At 42.7% G+C, this 20,449-nt stretch overlaps 1 protein-coding gene across 1 annotated transcript in view; it reads left to right on the forward strand.

Annotated features, from left to right (window-relative positions):
• ADCY9 (adenylate cyclase 9) overlaps positions 1-15,081 on the forward strand; it is a 113,898-nt gene extending 98,817 nt beyond the window's left edge. Inside the window, exons 8-10 of the mRNA XM_073648257.1 lie at positions 2,359-2,507; positions 2,602-2,643; positions 12,191-15,081. Coding sequence (XP_073504358.1) covers positions 2,359-2,507; positions 2,602-2,643; positions 12,191-13,265 — 1,266 coding nt within the window. The 3' untranslated portion in view covers positions 13,266-15,081. The remainder of the gene's footprint in view (positions 1-2,358; positions 2,508-2,601; positions 2,644-12,190) is intronic.
• The last annotated feature ends 5,368 nt before the right edge of the window (positions 15,082-20,449 follow it).

Below are 20,449 nucleotides of genomic sequence, written 5' to 3' on the forward strand. Positions count from 1 at the left end.
GACATAGAGATATTAATAGATAGATAGATACAGTATATATGTAGATAATAGATAGATATGAGGTAGATAGATTTGTAATTCATAGGTAGATAAAATAGATATGAAATAGACATAAAATGAATAGATAGATTTTACATATAAAAACTATAGCTATGTAATACATAGAAACATATATTTATAAAGGATAGATAAAATAATAGATAGATAGATAGATAGATAGATAGATAGATAGGAGAGATAATAGATTATAAATAGATATGTAATTCATATGTGGATAAATAGATATAAAATAGATATACGATGAATACATACAGTATATATTAAATAGATAATCTATACATATGAGACAGATAGATTTGATAGATAAATAAATAATAGATCGATAGATATGAGATAGATAGATAATAGATAGATAAGAGCTAGATAATAGATAATAGATAGATAATAGATAGATAGTAGATAGATAATAGATGATAGATAGATAATAGATGATAGATAATAGATAGATAGATAATAGATAGGTAATAGATAGATAATAGATGATAGATAGATAGATAATAGATGATAGATAGATAATAGATAGATAGATAATAGATAGATAATAGATAATAGATAGGTAATAGATAGATAATAGATGATAGATAGATAATAGATGATAGATAATAGATAGATAGATAGATAATAGATAGGTAATAGATAGATAATAGATGATAGATAGATAGATAATAGATGATAGATAGATAATAGATAGATAGATAATAGATAGGTAATAGATAGATAATAGATAGATAGATAGATAATAGATAGATGATAGATAATAGATAGGTAATAGATAGATAATAGATAGATAGATAATAGATAGATGATAGATAGATAGATAAATAATAGATAGATAAATAGATAGATGATAGATAGATAGAAGAGATAATAGATAGATAGATAATAGATAGGTAATAGATAGATAATAGATAGATAGATAATAGATAGATGATAGATAGATAGATAGATAAATAATAGATAGATAATAGATAGATAAATAGATAGATAATAGATAGATAATAGATAGATAATAGATAGATGATAGATAGATAGATAGATAATAGATAGAGAGATAGATATCTGATAGATGATAGCCATATGGGCTTATTAATGCCCATTTTCTTTTCGCTGCCTTCTTGTATTTTCTTCTCTATCTTCTACCACTGGATGATTGTCTCGGAGGCCTCGCACCCACCATTATTTTTGTCATTGTGCTGCTCCTCTATTCTTTTCTAGATGATAGACTTGTAGATATGAGAGATAGATAACAGATTGGTTAATACATTGATCGATCACAGGCGTTGGACCTCATTTTCCCTGACACACGACTACTCTTATTACTTTGTGTTTTCCTCCGTTCCCCATGGACATTGTACCACTACTACACGCCGGTCTGTGAGAGAAAGGAAAGGTCGGACCCCGCTTTGGATATGGAATGGGGGTTTCCCCACAATTTAATCTAATTGTCATGAATCCTTAGCGAACTTCCTGAATCTCGAGAGTCAGTGCCAAGGGTTTAATAACCAGAGATTGGAAATTGTTCTACTGGAAATGTTCTTTCATTAACAAAACTGCACAAAAACCTCCGTCTGCCCCTCAGATTCATTCCCTCCATCACTTTATGGTTCTCAAGCCTTTTCCATTAATATTCATCAGACAAAATCTTATAAATGATGTAAAAAAAATAGTGATGGGAACTGTGAGGTTGTGTGTTTCTCAGCCATACACGGCTCACAACAGATATACAGCAGATCCGAAACAAGACTTTTCCCATTTTTAAAGAGCCTTGCCATTATTACAATTCAAATTAGGTCCAATTATCATATTGCACTGTGTGTGGCCATCTTAAAGGGGATGTTTAATCACAACAGCTCCTTTAATATTGAAAACGGATCGGGAATCAGTTGATCGCTGCAGATCATCTTCAGGAGGTGACTAGCTGACCACCACACAGCGGCCACTGCAGGGCAAATCTGGTATTACAAGCTGGTCATCTACGTGATACATGGAAAGGCCGGGTCCTCCAGAGCTAAAGTTGCTGTTTGCAAACACTCTTCTAGCTTTTAGAAGGGGGTCTTAATGATTTTTCTATGCCTAAAAATCTCTTAAAGGGGTTGGTGGTTTGCAAGCAGAACCTAAAAGGGGCCTCATTCTTTTTTGCATCTATATAGATATACATATCACACCGGGTACGTAGCGCCCCATGTCCTGGCTGATATTGACTGTCTATGTAAAGAGAGTTAGCGGTTCATTTAGTATAATCATTGCGGTGGTGTGTCGCCCTCTGGTGGTCATTATCTGTATCTGCACGTTTTCCAGTACACCATGTTCCTCTGCTCCGCTCTTCTGATCCCCATCGTCCAGTACTGCAACTTCTGTCAGCTCAGCTCCTGGCTACGATCCTCTCTTGCAACCCTGGCCGGGGCGACCCTGTTGATTCTTCTATACGTGCCGCTCTTCCCAGACAAGTAAGTCATTGTCAGTCCGCTAAGGGACGCACAACAGATTTTCTTCTCTTTATAATTTATTTTTATCATGATATAATGTGATCTTTTTTTCTAGACCTCCGGTGACAATGGACATAGACACTGCAACAAATTTCAGGTAAATAGCTGATATATTAGGTTAAAAAGTACGTTTTCATAAAAAAAAATGGTCAAAATAATGTACAGTATATCTGTAGTTCTTGAAGTTGATGTGTTGGAAGCAGGAAAAATGGGTAAATGAAAGGATCTGATCCACTGCGACCAAGGCCAAATTGTCATATCTAGATGACTGGGTCAGAGCATTTCCAACACGGCAAGTCTTGTAGGGTGTTCCTGGTATACGGCAGGTCTTGTGGGGTGTTCCCGGTATACGGCGGGTCTTGTGGGGTGTTCCCGGTATACGTCAGGTCTTGTGGGGTGTTCCCGGTATACGGCAGGTCTTGTGGGGTGTTCCCGGTATACGTCAGGTCTTGTGGGGTGTTCCCGGTATACGTCAGGTCTTGTGGGGTGTTCCCGGTATACGGCAGGTCTTGTGGGGTGTTCCCGGTATACGTCAGGTCTTGTAGGGTGTTCCTAGTATACGGCGGGTCTTGTAGGGTGTTCCTGGTATACGGCAGGTCTTGTGTGATGTTCCTGGTATACGGCAGGTCTTGTTGAGTGTTTCCGGTATATAACAGGTCTTATGAGGGTTTTCCCGGTATATGGCTGGTCTTGTGGGGTGTTCCCTGTATACGACAGGTATTATGGGGTGTTCCCGGTATACGGCAGGTCTTGTGGGGTGTTCCTGGTATACGTCAGGTCTTGTGTGATGTTCCTGGTATACGGCAAGTCATGTGTGGTGTTCCCTGTATACAGCGTGTCTTGTGGGGTGTTCCCTGTATATGGCAGGTCTTGTGTGATGTTCCTGGTATACGGCAGGTCTTGTGGGGTGTTCCCGGTATACAGCAGGTCTTGTGGGGTGTTCCCGGTATATGGCAGGTCTTGTGGGGTGTTCCCGGTATACAGCAGGTCTTGTGAGGTGTTCCCGGTATACGACAGGTCTTGTGTGATGTTCCTGGTATACGGCAGGTCTTGTGGGGTGTTCCCTGTATATGGCGGGTCTTGTGGGGTGTTTCCTGTATACGGCAGGTCTTGTGGGGTGTTCTCGGTATACGGCAGGTCTTGTTGGATGTTCCCGGTATACGTCAAATCTTGTGCAGTGTTCCTGGTATACGACAGGTGCTGTGGGGTGTTCCTGGTATATGGCAGGTGTTGTGGGGTGTTCCCGGTATACAGCAGGTCTTGTGGGGTGTTCCTGGTATACGGCAGGTCTTGTGGGATGTTCCCGGTATACGGCAGGTCTTGTGGGGTGTTCCCGGTATACGGCAGGTCTTGTGGGGTGTTCCCGGTATACGGCAGGTCTTGTGGGGTGTTCCCGGTATATGGCAAGTCATGTGGGGTGTTCCCGGTTTATGGCAAGTCTTGCGGGAAGTTCCTGATATATGACAGGACTTGTGAGGTTTTCTTGGCATATGATGGGTCTTGTGGGGTGTATCCTGTGTATGACAGATTTTGTGGTGTGTTCCCGGTATACGGCAGGACTAGTGGGATGTTCCCTGTATACGACAGGTCTTGTGGGGTGTTCCCGGTATACGACAGGTCTTGTGGGGTGTTCCCGGTATACGTCAGGTCTTGTGGGGTGTTCCCAGTATATGGCAAGTCATGGGGTTTTCTTAGTATGCAGCACATCTTGTCGGGTGTTCCCGGTATATGGCGGATCTTGTACAAAGAAGGACAATTAGTGAGCTGTTTACAATTTTATGAGCACCCATTGATTCATATGGTAAATGAAGGCTAGCCGTCCGGTCAAGTCCCACTGAAGAGCGACTGTAGCACCAATTGTTGAAACTGTTATGGCTCTTTAGGGTAGAAAGATTGCACAAATCATCGCAGATTGCTGTGTATGAAGTTGGGTAGCTGCAGATTGGTCAGAGCGCCCACGATGACCTGATGCGCCCCCTGGGCCAGTGCTGTAGTGCGGCGCGCGTGCGCGCGGGGAATACCCGGAGCCGGATCCGATGGGGGTAGTAGTCTTCGTGTGGCGGTGACCCGGTCCGTGCCCAGGGTGGTCAAACTAAGTGGCAGTTATTGGTATGATGGTATTAGTGTCCGACTACGCCACCCGTTGATTTGCGGTCGCAAGGCCGCCACTGCAAAACAGTCCGCTGAGGCCGATGGTATATATGTGCAGCTATGGTGGTATAACCCCCAACGGGAGAGGTATAGCCTCAGGGCAGCTGGTGCGGGTGAAGGGAGTGATAGTAAGAGCGTCCCGGTACCTATGGTGCTGGTGGTGCGATGGAACACAGAGACTGATTGCAGTTTTCAATGCTTTACTCACAGTTGTTATTAACGTCAGTCCTGCAGGTGATGACGACCCGAGCCATGCTGCGTCCACCAGGTACGGGGCTCGACCAACCCCCAGGCAATTCCAGAGTGTGACCTTGAACTCCTTTCCCCGTTCCTTTCTCTGGCCGTCCCCACTAGGGACCCACCCATGTCCAGCTTCCTCGGGCCTTCTGGTGGCGAAACCTTTCTCCGGTCTCCCTGACCCTATGTGGCATGCCTTCGTGGTGAGTGTAGTGAGTGGTCGCGCCAAGACGTGGCCACGTCCTCCGGTTCCTGGCTGAGGATATGTGGCCTCCACCAGTTTGGGATCCGGTACCCTGATCTGCCAACCCTTCACCCGCTGACTCCTAGCGTGTTCGGGTTCCTTCTTGCTTCATGTCTCTGGGCCTTTTCTTATGTTTCATTCTTTCCTTGCTTCTTGTTCCTTTCTTCTTCACTCTTGCTCCCTCCAGGGGCAGCACCCAGACAGGGCTGCTGCTCCCTGTCACTCCTCCTCTCACTCTTCTTCTGTCTGACTGAACTCAACTCACTCCTAAGATGGTGCCCACCTTTTATACTCCCTCTGACACCCGAGCCCAGGTGATTAGCAACCAATGGGCTCCTTCCTATGCCCAGAAACCCGCCCCTATCTGCTCCTACACCACTGGGTTTTCCTCCCCCCTCCCCACTCCAGCCAGGAACAGAAGCTGTCGTACCTGCACATCTTTCTAGTGGGAGTACCGTCGGTCTGTTCCTCGGAAATGGGGTGTGTGTGGTGCATGCAGCTAACTGAGTTCTAGTCCACACTCCATCCTTACCCGGGAGTGGAATACCACACCTCTGGTTCGAGGTGCAATACCCCTGTAGCAGCCGAGCCCTCGGGGTGCTACAGACCCCTGTCCACCAACTACAAGGGACTCGAGCATCAGTAATTGTAGAAGGCGCCGGGTCTGATGAATCCCATTTTCCATCATGTGGATGGTCGGTGCGTGTGCGTCACTTACCCGGGAGGAGATGACACTAGGACGCGTGGGAAGAAGACAAGATGGCGGAGGTCGTTCTTCAGGGAACCATATGTCCTGCCATCATGTAGATGTGACATCTATCAAACTTTGTACAACCCAAGGACCACTTTCATGTCAGCGAGATTCCCTAATAGCAGTGCCCCTTTCAGCGGAATAATGGCCGGTCAGGAACTGTCCAAGGAACATGACAAAAAGATCAAGGTGATGACTTCTCTCCAAGCAACGTACAGGACCACAGCATCTGCTGATAATTGGCGCAGATACAACAGGACACCATGAGAAATCTTGTGGAGTCCAGGCCTTGACGGGTCAGAGCTGGTCTGGCAGGAGAAGGATGGCCGACACAATATTAAAGTTATGTCTGATGGGTGTATTATCAATGCCACCTTCTTAGATATGGCCTGGGTATCCTACAAGAAAAGGAGCTTTTAACAATTCAGACACTCAGTTTAATGGATCCCAAGTTCTAAAAGTAAACTTCTACTTTAATTCAGAAGTTAATAAGGAGACCTTTCTCTTTAAATAATGAGATTTATCAGAAGAAAATAAATCATTTTGTGAAGTTAGACAACTAGGATCATTAAGTTCTTGGCTCACACTCTCTAAACTTTCTTTGTACTTGTGCTCTGAAGGATGATGAATTTGGGTCAGGGTGTGGAGGCCATTTATTTGCATGTCCAGCTGCCACATCTTCTCCAGTTGCCTGCCTTCCAGCAAAGCAAATCCTGCACAGCAGGCCATTTTTACAGACTCCTTTCACAGTCCCCCATTGTCCCCGAGATCCATGTTCCCAAACCCCCACCTGCCCCAAGCATCTGTCTATACAGGCACTAAATACAGCCATGGATGCTTATAATAACAAGAACCTAAAAGGCCGCCGGTGCTACAACGTCCATGGTAGTCAGGATCGGGTCCAGAATTCAACGCGTTGCTTTGGGATGTCATAGATAAGCGTACGTCCCATCGACAATGACACTTTGTTAGACATCTGCCCGTTTTCCAACCTCTTTACCCGTGAACGGTATCCTTTTTTTGAGGCGGCAGAATGGATTATCTTCACAGCACTTATATTTATTTTTAAATGGTGGAAAATCTGCATCTGAAATATCATTGAGATTAAAAGGGTATTCCCATCCTAGACATTTATGGCATATCCACAGAATAGTGGTGGGTCACAGAGGTGGGAACTTCTTCATGCGTCAGTAATTTTTGGATCTGCCATAGAAGCGAATGGAGACACCTGCGCATGCGCAGCTGCCTCTCCTTTCCAAGCAAGTACATGACGGGACCCCGTTCTCAAGATAGATGCTGGGTCAAGAGGTGGGACCCCCATCTAACATAAATTTATGGCAATTTATACCCTCGTTTAACAGAAATTTGTGGATATACCATGATTGTCAAGATGGGAATACCCCTTTAAAGGAGCACTCCGGACAAGGAGTTACGTACCGCAGGGCCAGTGTCTAAACTTGGACATGGTTTAGCAGACTCGAACATTAGGACACATTTATTAAACCTAACAGTTTGCTTCTGGCAAAAAAAAAAAAAATACTTGTTCTAAACTTAGACTACAAAATGAATGTCATTTATGTGCCAGATAAATAAAACTGAAGAAATTAAAAATCAACTCATCACAGAATAGGCAAACAGAAAAGAAGACATAAGTAGTAAATCTGTCCCAGTATATCAGTTTTTCCCACATTGTTTATTTCACTTGATCTGAAAAGGAATATATCATTCCGAAATGTTTTCATGTTAAACAATATTTTTAAGAATTTGTTGATTTTTTAAATTCTCCATGGAAAGAATTACCCCTTGGATCCCGGTCAGACGCCTCTCACCCAGCCAAACCTGATCTCACACTGTGACCTGACGAGGGGCAGTACCCCGAAACAGCGACTGCAAATCGAGATTTTGGTTTTGCCCATTATCATGTGACAAGGCTGGTTAGAGAGTCAATATTGACTTTTAAGATTGCTACTTCCTATAGGAGCCACTAGAGATCCTCTCTGAAGAGACAATTTGTTTAATTCTCCATGTCACTGTGTATATGTATATACAGTTATATGAAAAAGTTTGGGCACCCCTATTAATCTTAAGCTTAATGTTTTATAAAAATTGGTGTTTTTGCAACAGCTATTTCAGTTTGATATATGTAATAACTGTTGGACACAGTAATGTTTCTGCCTTGAAATGAGGTTTATTGTACTAACAGAAAATGTGCAATCTGCATTCAAACAAAATTTGACAGGTGCATAAGTATGGGCACCCTTATCATTTTCTTGTTTTAAATACTCCTACCTACTTTCTACTGACTTACTAAAGAGCTTTTTTTGGTTTTGTAACCTCATTGAGCTTTGAACTTCATAGCCAGGTGTATGCAATCATGAGAAAAGCTACTTAAAGTGGCCACTTGCAAGTTGTTCTCCTGTTGAATCTCCTCTGAAGAGTGGCATCATGGGCTCCTCAAAACAACTGTCAAATGATCTGAGAACAAAGATTATTCAACATAGTTGTTCAGGGGAAGGATACCAAAAGCTGTCTCAGAGATTTAACCTGTCAGTTTCCACTGTGAGGAACATAGTAAGGAAATGGAAGAACACAGGGACAGTTCTTGTTAAGGCCAGAAGTGGCAGGCCAAGAAAAACATCAGAAAGGCAGAGAAGAAGAATGGTGAGATCAGTCAAGGACAATCCTCAGACCACCTCCAGAGAGCTGCAGCATCAACTTGCTGCAGATGGTGTCACTGTGCAACGGTCAACTATACAACGCACTTTGCACAAGGAGAAGCTGTATGGGAGAGTGATGCGAAAGAAGCCGTTTCTGCAAGCACGCCACAAACAGAGTCGGCTGAGGTATGCAAAAGCACATTTGGAGAAGCCAATTTCTTTTTGGAAGAAGGTCCTGTGGACTGATGAAACCAAGATTGAGTTGTTTGGTCATACAAAAAGGCGTTATGCATAGCGGCAAAAAAACACAGCATTCCAAGAAAAGCACTTGCTACCCACAGTAAAATTTGGTGGAGGTTCCATCATGCTTTGGAGCTGTGTGGCCAATGCCGGCACCGGGAATCTTGTTAAAGTTGAGGGACGCATGGATTCCACTCAGTATCAGCAGATTCTTGACAATAATGTTCAAGAATCAGTGATAAAGTTGAAGTTACGCAGGGGATGGATCTTTCAGCAAGACAATGATCCAAAACACCGCTCCAAATCTACTCAGGCATTCATGCAGAGGAACAATTACAATGTTCTGGAATGGCCATCCCAGTCCCCAGACCTGAATATCATTGAACATCTGTGGGATCATTTGAAGAGGGCTGTCCATGCTCGGTGACCATCAAACTTAACTGAACTGGAATTGTTTTGTAAAGAGGAATGGTCAAAAATACCTTCATCCAGGATCCAGGAACTCATTAAAAGCTACAGGAAGTGACTAGAGGCTGTTATTTTTGCAAAAGGAGGATCTACTAAATATTAATGTCACTTTTCTGGTGAGGTGCCCATACTTATGCACCTGTCAAATTTTGTTTGAATGCAGATTGCACATTTTCTGTTAGTACAATAAACCTCATTTCAAGGCAGAAATATTACTGTGTCCAACAGTTATTACATATATCAAACTGAAATAGCTGTTGCAAAAACACCAATTTTTATAAAACATTAAGATTAATAGGGGTGCCCAAACTTTTTCATATAACTGTATGTATATATATATATATATATATATATATATATATATATAACAGTACAGACCAAAAGTTTGGACACACCTTCTCATTTAAAGATTTTTCTGTATTTTCATGACTATGAAAATTGTACATTCACACTGAAGGCATCAAAACTATGAATTATCACATGTGGAATTATATACTTAACAAAAAAGTGTGAAACAACTGAAAATATGTCTTATATTCTAGGTTCTTCAAAGTAGCCACCTTTTGCTTTGATGACTGCTTTGCACACTCTTGGCATTCTCTTGATGAGCTTCAAGAGGTAGTCACCGGAAATGGTTTTCACTTCACAGGTGTGCCCTGTCAGGTTTAATAAGTGGGATTTCTTGCCTTATAAATGGGGTTGGGACCATCAGTTGTGTTGTGCAGAAGTCAGGTGGATACACAGCTGATAGTCCTACTGAATAGACTGTTAGAATTTGTATTATGGCAAGAAAAAAGCAGCTAAGTAAAGAAAAACGAGTGGCCATCATTACTTTAAGAAATGAAGGTCAGTCAGTCCGAAAAATTGGGCAAACTTTGAAAGTGTCCCCAAGTGCAGTTGCAAAAGCCATCAAGCGCTACAAAGAAACTGGCTCACATGAGGACCGCCCCAGGAAAGGAAGACCAAGAGTCACCTCTGCTTCTGAGGATAAGTTTATCCGAGTCACCAGCCTCAGAAATCGCAGGTTAACAGCAGCTCAGATTAGAGACCAGGTCAATGCCACACAGAGTTCTAGCAGCAGACACATCTCTTCAACAACTGTTAAGAGGAGACTTTGTGCAGCAGGCCTTCATGGTAAAATAGCTGCTAGGAAACCACTGCTAAGGACAGGCGACAAGCAGAAGAGACTTGTTTGGGCTAAAGAACTCAAGGAATGGACATTAGACCAGTGGAAATCTGTGCTTTGGTCTGATGAGTCCAAATTTGAGATCTTCGGTTACAACCACCGTGTCTTTGTGCGACGCAGAAAAGGTGAACGGATGGACTCTACATGCCTTGTTCCCACCGTGAAGCATGGAGGAGGAGGTGTGATGGTGTGGGGGTGCTTTGCTGGTGACACTGTTGGGGATTTATTCAAAATTGAAGGCATACTGAACCAGCATGGCTACCACAGCATCTTGCAGCATCATGCTGTTCCATCCGGTTTGCGTTTAGTTGGACCATCATTTATTTTTCAACAGGACAATGACTCCAAACACACCTCCAGGCTGTGTAAGGGCCATTTGACCAAGAAGGAGAGTGATGGGGTGCTACGCCAGATGACCTGGCCTCCACAGTCACCAGACCTGAACCCAATCGAGATGGTTTGGGGTGAGCTGGACCGCAGAGTGAAGGCAAAAGGGCCAACAAGTGCTAAGCATCTCTGGGAACTCCTTCAAGATTGTTGGAAGACCATTTCCGGTGACTACCTCTTGAAGCTCATCAAGAGAATGCCAAGAGTGTGCAAAGCAATCATCAAAGCAAAAGGTGGCTACTTTGAAGAACCTAGAATATAAGACATATTTTCAGTTGTTTCACACTTTTTTGTTAAGTATATAATTCCACATGTGTTAATTCATAGTTTTGATGCCTTCAGTGTGAATGTACAATTTTCATAGTCAAGAAAATACAGAAAAATCTTTAAATGAGAATGTGTGTCCAAACTTTTAGTCTGTACTGTATATATGTATATATATATATATATATATGTACATATATAAAAGAAATCTACAATGACTGATAACACCTCTATATACAGTAGATAACACAGGATCCACCATTCACAATAGGTGATATCACAGCTCACCTCCTCCTCCTGTACAATGATTGATAACATCTCTATATACAGCTAATAACACAGGATCCACCATAGGTGATGTCACAGCTCACCTCCTCCTCCTCTTGTACAATAACTGATAATACCTCTATAGGCAGTAGATAACACAGGATTCACCATTCACAATAGGTGATATCACAGCTCACCTCCTCCTCCTGGACAATGACTGATAACACCTCTATATACAATAGATAACACAGGATCCATCATTCACAATAGGTGATGTCAAAGCTCACCTCCTCCTCCTGTACAATGACTGATAACACCTCTATATACAGTAGCTAACACATCATCCACCATTAACAATAAGTGATATCAAAGCTCACCTCCTCCTGTACAATGACTGATACAGTAACATCTCTATATACAGCAGATAACACAGGATCCACCATTCACAACAAGTGATATCACAGCTCACCTCCTCCTCCTATACAATGACTGATAACATCTCTATATACAGTAGATAATACAGGATCCACCATTCGCAATAGGTGAAAAAATATACAAAGCCAAGCCAGAGACCCATCTGTAGACAGCTCTATTTTCATTTTTTGTACTAGTTGGCTGAATGGGATACTTAAAATGTAGCTCGGGAAGAGGGACCCAACTACTGTATGTAGACTTCAGGTGGGTCTCTGGTTTGGCTGATTTCAGTCATTTTGTGCGTTTTTTTATGTCACATTATCTAACCAACAATAATACATCTGTTCACTAATAATTTATTTTTTCTTTTATCACCAGCTCTTCCCCTCCACCCGATGCCAACCTTGGCACTAGCAATACCAGTAAGCCATCATCACAGCTTGGGCAGGAGCTCACCGTGGCTTACTTCCTCCTTCTCCTTTTGGTCTGGTTTCTGAACCGTGAGTTTGAGGTCAGCTACCGCTTGCACTATCATGGAGACGTGGAGGCAGACCTTCACCGCACTAAGATCCAGAGTATGAGAGATCAGGCAGACTGGCTTCTCCGGAACATCATCCCCTATCACGTGGCTGAGCAACTGAAGGTCTCCCAGAGCTACTCCAAAAATCATGACGATGCTGGCGTCATCTTCGCAAGCATAGTCAACTTTAGCGAGTTCTACGAAGAGAACTACGAAGGAGGTAAAGAGTGCTACCGTGTTCTCAATGAATTGATCGGAGACTTCGATGAACTTCTTAGCAAGCCTCATTACTCCTGCATCGAGAAGATCAAGACCATTGGCGCTACGTACATGGCTGCCTCTGGACTCAACCCATCTCAGTGCCAGGATAGCAGCCAACCCCACCGCCACCTGCAGACGCTCTTTGAGTTTGCCAAGGAGATGATGAGTGTGGTGGATGATTTTAACAACAACATGCTGTGGTTTAATTTTAAGCTCCGCATTGGGTTTAACCATGGCCCACTGACTGCTGGAGTTATTGGGACCACCAAGCTGCTTTATGACATCTGGGGGGACACGGTGAATATTGCCAGTAGGATGGACACAACCGGTGTGGAATGCCGCATCCAAGCAAGTGAAGAAAGCTACAGGGTGTTCGTGAAAATGGGCTATGACTTTGACTACAGGGGGACAGTCAATGTCAAGGGCAAAGGACAGATGAAAACGTACCTCTACCCAAAATGCACAGACAATGGTGGCCTAGTGCCCCACCATCAACTATCGATCTCTCCCGACATCCGGGTCCAGGTGGATGGGAGCATTGGACGTTCACCTACTGATGAAATTAGCAGCCTCGTGACGGGCGGCAAAGGGGCAGTGGAAGCAGGAGGTGGGGAGACTGGACGCAAGCGGGAAAAGGCAGAAGACAGAGGCCGAGATGGAGGAGCACGGTGAGGCTGGTGGAGTGGAGAAGGACCATATAGAGAACGTGGGGCCACCAGTGATGAACAAAACTGTTGTTCCAATAGTGCACTTATGTGCCAGGTGATGGACCTCTTCATTCTATAACAAGAGCCACTGCATCATTCCTGCATCAGTCTTATGGTGACGTGGTTTCCGATGGATATCCATATAGATGGCTCTTAAATTCTTCTAGCGCTGGTGGACCTCCGTGTCCAGAGTACATTTTACACTGTCTCCCGCATTTGATGGGTTTTATGGTCTAGTTTAGAAGAGCGTTGGGGGCTACAAATATGTCATCACTCTTAAGTGCTGGGGTAATTCTTCCTACTATAATCATTAGCCAATGTTGGCTAGTAAGATCAAGGTTCCAACTCTGTTGAGGATACATCGCCCAGTTCGCTATAGGTTGGCGGCATCGGTCCTTGGAGGTCCATCCTCCTCTGGATAGTCGAGTTGGACAGACACTGGACTAAATTGGAAGATCGTTGTCTAAAGCCACATCTCATGCCTCCGCCTCTTCGTCAGCCATACTGAGGATTGAACTAAGTGCCTTCCACTCTCTGGGCCTGTCCCACCCAGATGAGATGACAGTGACACCTTGCCGCAATTCTCGCTATTACTTGCCAAAAGCATGCGCCTCTCTGGACTGCTGCCCATCCACCTGCGAGTGGTGATGGAAGGGATTTTTTCTGAAAATGGGTAGTGACATTATTTCCTTTGTTTAATAAGACAATGCGATTGTAACGTGTTTTCAGTAACACTTTAGCTGCCTACCAGTTCCCATTAGTTGTGATGCCTCCAAAGCAGAATTTCAAGGATATTTTAAGGAGTATCTGTCACAAAGTGAAAAGTAGTCTTTTTTGCCCTTATTTTATTCCTGCTCCTCCGCTAAGTAATCTGTTTTTTGTTTTGTTTAAATCCGACATGCGGTTCCTGAGATATTGGCATTTTTATTTAGGGCAAAAGTCTACACTGAGGGGGCGTGTCTTTAGGCTGCTTAGCATAATTACTATTTGAGCACCGCCCCTTTAGTAACAACCATAAAAATCAGCAGTAAATAAAAAGGCCCATATCTCTGGAACCGTATGGCGGATTTAAATAAAATAAAAACTAAAATACTCAGGGGAGCAGCGAGAATAAAATAAGAACAAAAAGTTGGATACTTTTCACCTAGTGACAGGTCACCTTTAAGAAAAAAAATCCAGTCTTCTATCTATATCTGTCTTAATTGCCATAGCAGGACATTGTATTAAGGTACCTATCTTGCAACAAAAAAAAACCAAAACATAAAAACCTTTTGTTCTTAAAGGTATAATGGTGGCCATATTTATGCCAAGACTGGTCTGTTAAAGGGGAAGTACCAGACAGCTCGGCCATGCTTTATGTGCAATATTATAGCAATTTAGTGAGCTTTTAACCTTTTAATGTATAGACATTTGTCAATGTAACGTGGGATTGGATCTAATTTTTCCGCTTTCTGAATGGTACATCCCAGCCACCGTTTTGAATGTATTATATTAGTGGTGCAGATAATTTTTACATTTTTTTTGGGGGGGGGGGGGGGGAATAACATTTTTTAATATTTTTTCCAAGATCACCATTTAGTGTTGTTTCGGGCGTATTCTAGCCCTCTTAGTCATTGAGGGGTCATACCCAAATTTTTTTTCAATTCACTGCTTTAACCTTGGCACGTAATACCCTGGCCAAGGCAGAGTGGTAGCACCCAAACATTGCACAAGCCCCTTATTGGTGCCCAGGTGCAATTGCCCCCCCCCCCACATACATAGCTTATAAGTGGTTGCTATGGGTAGATTTATGGAACGGTCTTTGTTTCCCATAACAACCAATCACAGCACAGCTTTCATTTTTCAAGACAACTATAAAAAGTGAAAGCTATGCTGTGATTGGTTGCTATGGACAAAAAAAAAAAAAAGATACTATGGGGCAGATTCATGAAAACCATCCAAAGAAAAACCCTGCCTGTGGCAACCAATCACAGCACAGCTTTCATTTATTATAGTGTCCATGAAAACTGAAAGCTGTGCTGTAATTGGATGCTATGGGAAATAAAGACCGTTTTGCCCCTATCTTTTTTTTTTACCATAGTAACCAATCACAGCACAGCTTTCATCGCTGACAGTGCTCTAGGAATATGCAACCTGTGCTGTGATTGGTTGTTATGGGCAACCCAGACAGGATGTATGGGGCAGATTTATGAAAAGGCCGAAAAAGGAAAACAAAGATAAATATAACAAAATAAATATGTCGATGGTATACTAGAGTGCTAATATTCCATGCTTGTATGCCTCCTCCAAAGTTACGTGACCAATCAAGAGTATCACTTTTTCACCCCTCCCCCATCCCTTTAAACTGATACTTCCTCTTTAATAAGTATAAATACTAACGAAACGGACATACCTGTATACATAAAATGTATTCTTAGTACGACAAACGTTGGGGAGTTATATTTCCCAAGTATTTATGTGTTCACGTGGGCTTACGGTATGTGTACAGATGCTTATGAACTGCAAAAAAAAAGCAAGAAACAAAAAATATAGGTACCTGTGTACATACATGAGCATGCGTTACTTCATCGGGCCAAATTTAGGGGTATAGACAAAATAGTTATGACGGGCTCTATTTATTAGCCACATAACCCTATTCTCCAGCAAGGTGTGGGGGAGGGGGCAGTTATTTATGTGTTAAATACAGTCAATGTAAGAAGCGTTTAGTGTATGGTTGGCGCTAGTGATGGGCAATTTAATTTGCGCTGCCCTGGTCCGGCCTATAGTCTGGTCTTCAGTTCGGCGCCCGGCATCCTGGGGCCCGTGATGTTACGACACATCATGACGTCACAAGCCTAGTAAGTGTCAGAGGTGCCCAGGATGGCAGACCGAGGATGCCAGGCACAGAAGGGAAGACCAGCCGCCATGAAAGAAGACCAGACTGGACGATGGATCCGGACATTGTTAATTGTTACAACTGGGCCGTGTGCCCGTATATTCCTATGACAAATTTGGCTCTAATCAATGTATGCATTCGGGTCACACATATATACCAGTGTATATATATATATATATATATATATATATATATATATATATATATACAGTGGGTACAGAAAGTATTCAGACCCTTTAAATTTTTCACTCTTTGTTTCATTGCAGCCATTTGGTAAATTCTAAAAAGTTCATTTTTTTCTCATTAAAGTACACGCTGCGCCCCATCTTGACTGAAAAAAACAGAAATGTAGAAATTTTTGCAAATTTATTAAAAAAGAAAAACTGAAATATCACATGGTCATAAGTATTCAGACCCTTTGCTCAGTATTGAGTAGAAGCCCCCTCTTGAGCTAGTACAACCATGAGTCTTCTTGGGAATGATGCAACAAGTTTTTCACCCCTGGATTTGGGGATCCTCTGCCATTCTTCCTTGCAGATCCTCTCCAGTTCCGTCAGGTTGGATGGTGAACATTGATGGACAGCCATTTTCAGGTCTCTCCAGAGATGCTCAATTGAGTTTAGGTCAGGGCGCTGGCTGGGCCAGTCAATAATGGTCACAGAGTTGTTCTGAAGCCACTCCTTTGTTATTTTAGCTGTGTGCTTAGGGTCATTGTCTTGTTGGAAAGTGAATCTTCGGCCAAATCTGAGGTCCAGAGTACTCTGGAAGAGGTTTTCATCCAGGATATCTCTGTTCTTGGCCACATTCATGTTTTCTTCAATTCCAACCAGTCGTCCTGTCCCTGCAGCTGAAAAACACCCCCATAGCATGATGCTGCCACCACCATGTTTCACTGTTGGGATTGTATTGGATAGGTGATGAGCAGTGCATGGTTTTCTCCACACATACCGCTTAGAATTGTCACCAAAAAGTGATATCTTCGTCTTATCAGACCAGAGAATCTTATTTCTCATAGTCTGGGAGTCCTTCATGTGTTTTTGAGCAAACTCTATGTGGGCTTTCATATGTCTTGCACTGAGGAAAGGCTCTTCTCCCACGATTGCTCAGTTTGGCTGGAAGGCCAGGTCAATGAAGACTTCTGGTGGTCCCAAACTTCTTCCATTTAAGGATTATGGAGGCCACTGTGCTCTTAGGAACCTTGAGTAATGCAGAAATTCTTTTGTAACCTTGGCCAGATCTGTGCCTTGCCACAATTCTGTCTCTGAGCTCCTTGGGCAGTTCCTTTGAGCTCATGATTCTCATTTGGTCTGACATGCACTGTGAGCTGTGAGGTCTTACATAGACAGGTGTGTGCCTTTCCAAATCAAGTCCTATCAGTTTAATTAAACACAGCTGGACTCCAATGAAGGAGTAGAACCATCTCAAGGAGGATCACAAGGAAATGGACAGCTTGTGCAGAGTGTACTTCAATGAAAAAAAAAAATGAACTTTTTAGAATTTACCAAATGGCTGCAATGAAACCAAGAGTGTAAAAGTTAAAGGGGTCTGAATAATTTTCGCACCCACTATATATATATATATATATATATATATATATATATATATATATATATATATGTATATATATACTGTACATGTATGTATATATGTGTGTTCTCACATAAATGCATATTACATGTACATACACAAAAAGGTATGAACCAATACAAATCCATGGACGGCTATATGTATATACTCCATATGTAGATGTATATGTACACAGGGGATTAGTATTTGCTCAGAGGAGAATGTAGTCCCTGGATATAAGCGCATCTTTTAGACATGCCCAGGATTCCTGTGACTCCTGCCCAGGTATTACCGTCCTCCTCCTCCTCTTCCGTATGCTCAGAGTTCTGCGGTGACCGAAACGTTCCTGCTGCGCGATATATTCTGCAGATCAAAACTGCAAAAGCCAAAATAAATGCATTGAATACTCTGCCGTCTGGATTGTGGGTTGAGTTGTTTGCCAAGTTTTGTGTGTGCGTGCGTGTGTGCATGTGTGCGTGTGTGTATGATTGCATGTGCGTGTGTGCATGTGTGTGTGCGTGTATGATTGTGTGTGCGCATGCCTGTGTGCGTGTATGATTGCGTGTGCGCATGCCTGTGTGCGTGTATGATTGTGTGTTTGCGTGCGTGTGTGGCATCATTTCAGATCTCAAACTCGTGATCATGGTTGAGAAACAAACGACTGCAGGATCAGACAGCACTGGGTTTGTTTGTAGTCTGTAACCACATAGACACATTGGTTGGCATAGGAACTGTATACACAAAACAGTAAGAGATTTTTTTCATTGTCCTTTTTTCTAAATTCATTTGTTGATTTATATGCATGAAAGGGGCAATAAAGGGGTTTCACCACAATGGATATTTATCAACTATCTACAGGATTGGTGATAAATGTCTTATCGCCTTATGCCATAAATCCCGAGTCCCGTTGAATAGAGCAGCCTTGACAGGCAGGTTCAGGACTCCCATTCACTGATCAGTGGTGGTCTCATTAATACAGATAAAATAAAAATGCCATGCCATTGTGGTCTCGCAGTTGGGACCCCAGCTGACCACAAGAAGTGGGGAGAAGTAGGAGTATAAAACCTGCAAAAGTTTGCAAAAGGAACCTGAGATCCACAAGCCCCTCGACCCTCACGGTGCTCATTTCACCGCAGGATGGTCCCTTTCAGTACGGGCCCACCAAACCATCCTAGTCACAGCAGCGCTCTCCTGGTTTCCTCTGCTACGCTTGTATCTAGCGGCGTACCACCACTATGGGGCCCGTAAGCAGGAGGGTGGGCCCCATACACTGGCTTGTGTCTGCCCGATTGTCCCTTCATTTGACACATATGTACAGCACAAGTCTGAGCCCGCACCATACCCTGCAGGTGCTGGCTGTTTTTATACAGCAGACACCCATCTGTAGCTACTGCGATAGGAGCTAGCTCTGATCACGGCAGTTTGACCTCTTAGATGCTGTGGTGAACAGTGACCATGGAAATGATTAGACAGGAAGGGCTCTCTGTCACACCCAATGGGCCCTTGGAACACGATCGTAGGACCCCAATTTGGACCTTTGCTATACATGCCCCTGATTGTATCTAGTCTAGAGAACCTTATGTGAAGTCTCACGTCATAGTGGGCTCATTGGACATAGAATATAGCAACCTGGATTGCAGGCTGTGTACAAGTTGCAAGTCTTCGAGCGTGGCTCAATGGGGAAATAAACTCAAAAAGTGCAATTTAGGGGTTGTCCAGGATCGCAAAGCTGCTGAGCCCCAACAATTCATTTTCTTAGCTGATAATGATGTCATAACATATTCTGACCACTAGATGGCTCCAGTACACCATTAATTACATTGTAAACTGGCATTTGGCTAGTAAAATCATTGTTTAGTGCTCACACTCTGAAGGTCATTCGCAACATACAGCAATGCAGAAACATGGCGCAAATAGATTTTTTTTTTTCTTACACTGCTCAGATTTGTGTATTTAAACTGTTATTTGCAGTAAGCCAATTTTTCTGAATACTGTATAAACACTAAATGTGCACCACCCCCAGAAGTACAAAAAAATGGGCCTATTCCTGCATTTTTCAGAAGGCAATTGCAAAAAGATAAAAAAAGCACCGAAAGCTGGTGTGAGATCAACACTAAATTTGAATAAGCCTTCATTGAATAATACTATTCACTTAACCATATAATGTACTGAAAATGGGAAAAAAAGTGCTGTAAACTAACGAACCCTTCCTCCCCCAAAAAAAACACGCAACTCCACTGTTGTTTCATTAAGCTGATACCGATGTGATTATTTTTATATATTTTTTAGTTGTTAAAAAGGTTTGGGGAACTTTAAAAAAATAGATTTTTGCCATTATTTTATTTCACCATACATGGAGCTATGTGAGGGCTTATTTTTTGGGTTTGGTTTTTTTGCACACAGAACAGTCATTTTCATTGGTATCATTTTGGGGGTATATATGATGTTTTAATAGTTTTTTCTATTGTCTACTATCAGAGAGTGACAACGACATTTAAAGCGTTCACCATTTTTTACGTGCTAAACTGGCAACATCATGATGAAGTGGCTGAAGATCTTATTAAAACATTTTTTATTTTTTATTTGAATCACTCTGTTCCATTGTGGAGATATTATCTTGTGAAGTTTAGATTCTAATTTCCAGTTTAACCAAGAGAGGAGGAAGGGGCGTTATCAGAGATCCTTATTTGGGGGCGTTTACTTTCTCC

The sequence above is a fragment of the Phyllobates terribilis genome, unplaced genomic scaffold, assembly GCF_046119375.1.
Source record: "Phyllobates terribilis strain yellow unplaced genomic scaffold, ASM4611937v1 Scaffold_9__5_contigs__length_417890890, whole genome shotgun sequence".
In the NCBI taxonomy this organism is placed as follows: domain Eukaryota; kingdom Metazoa; phylum Chordata; class Amphibia; order Anura; family Dendrobatidae; genus Phyllobates; species Phyllobates terribilis.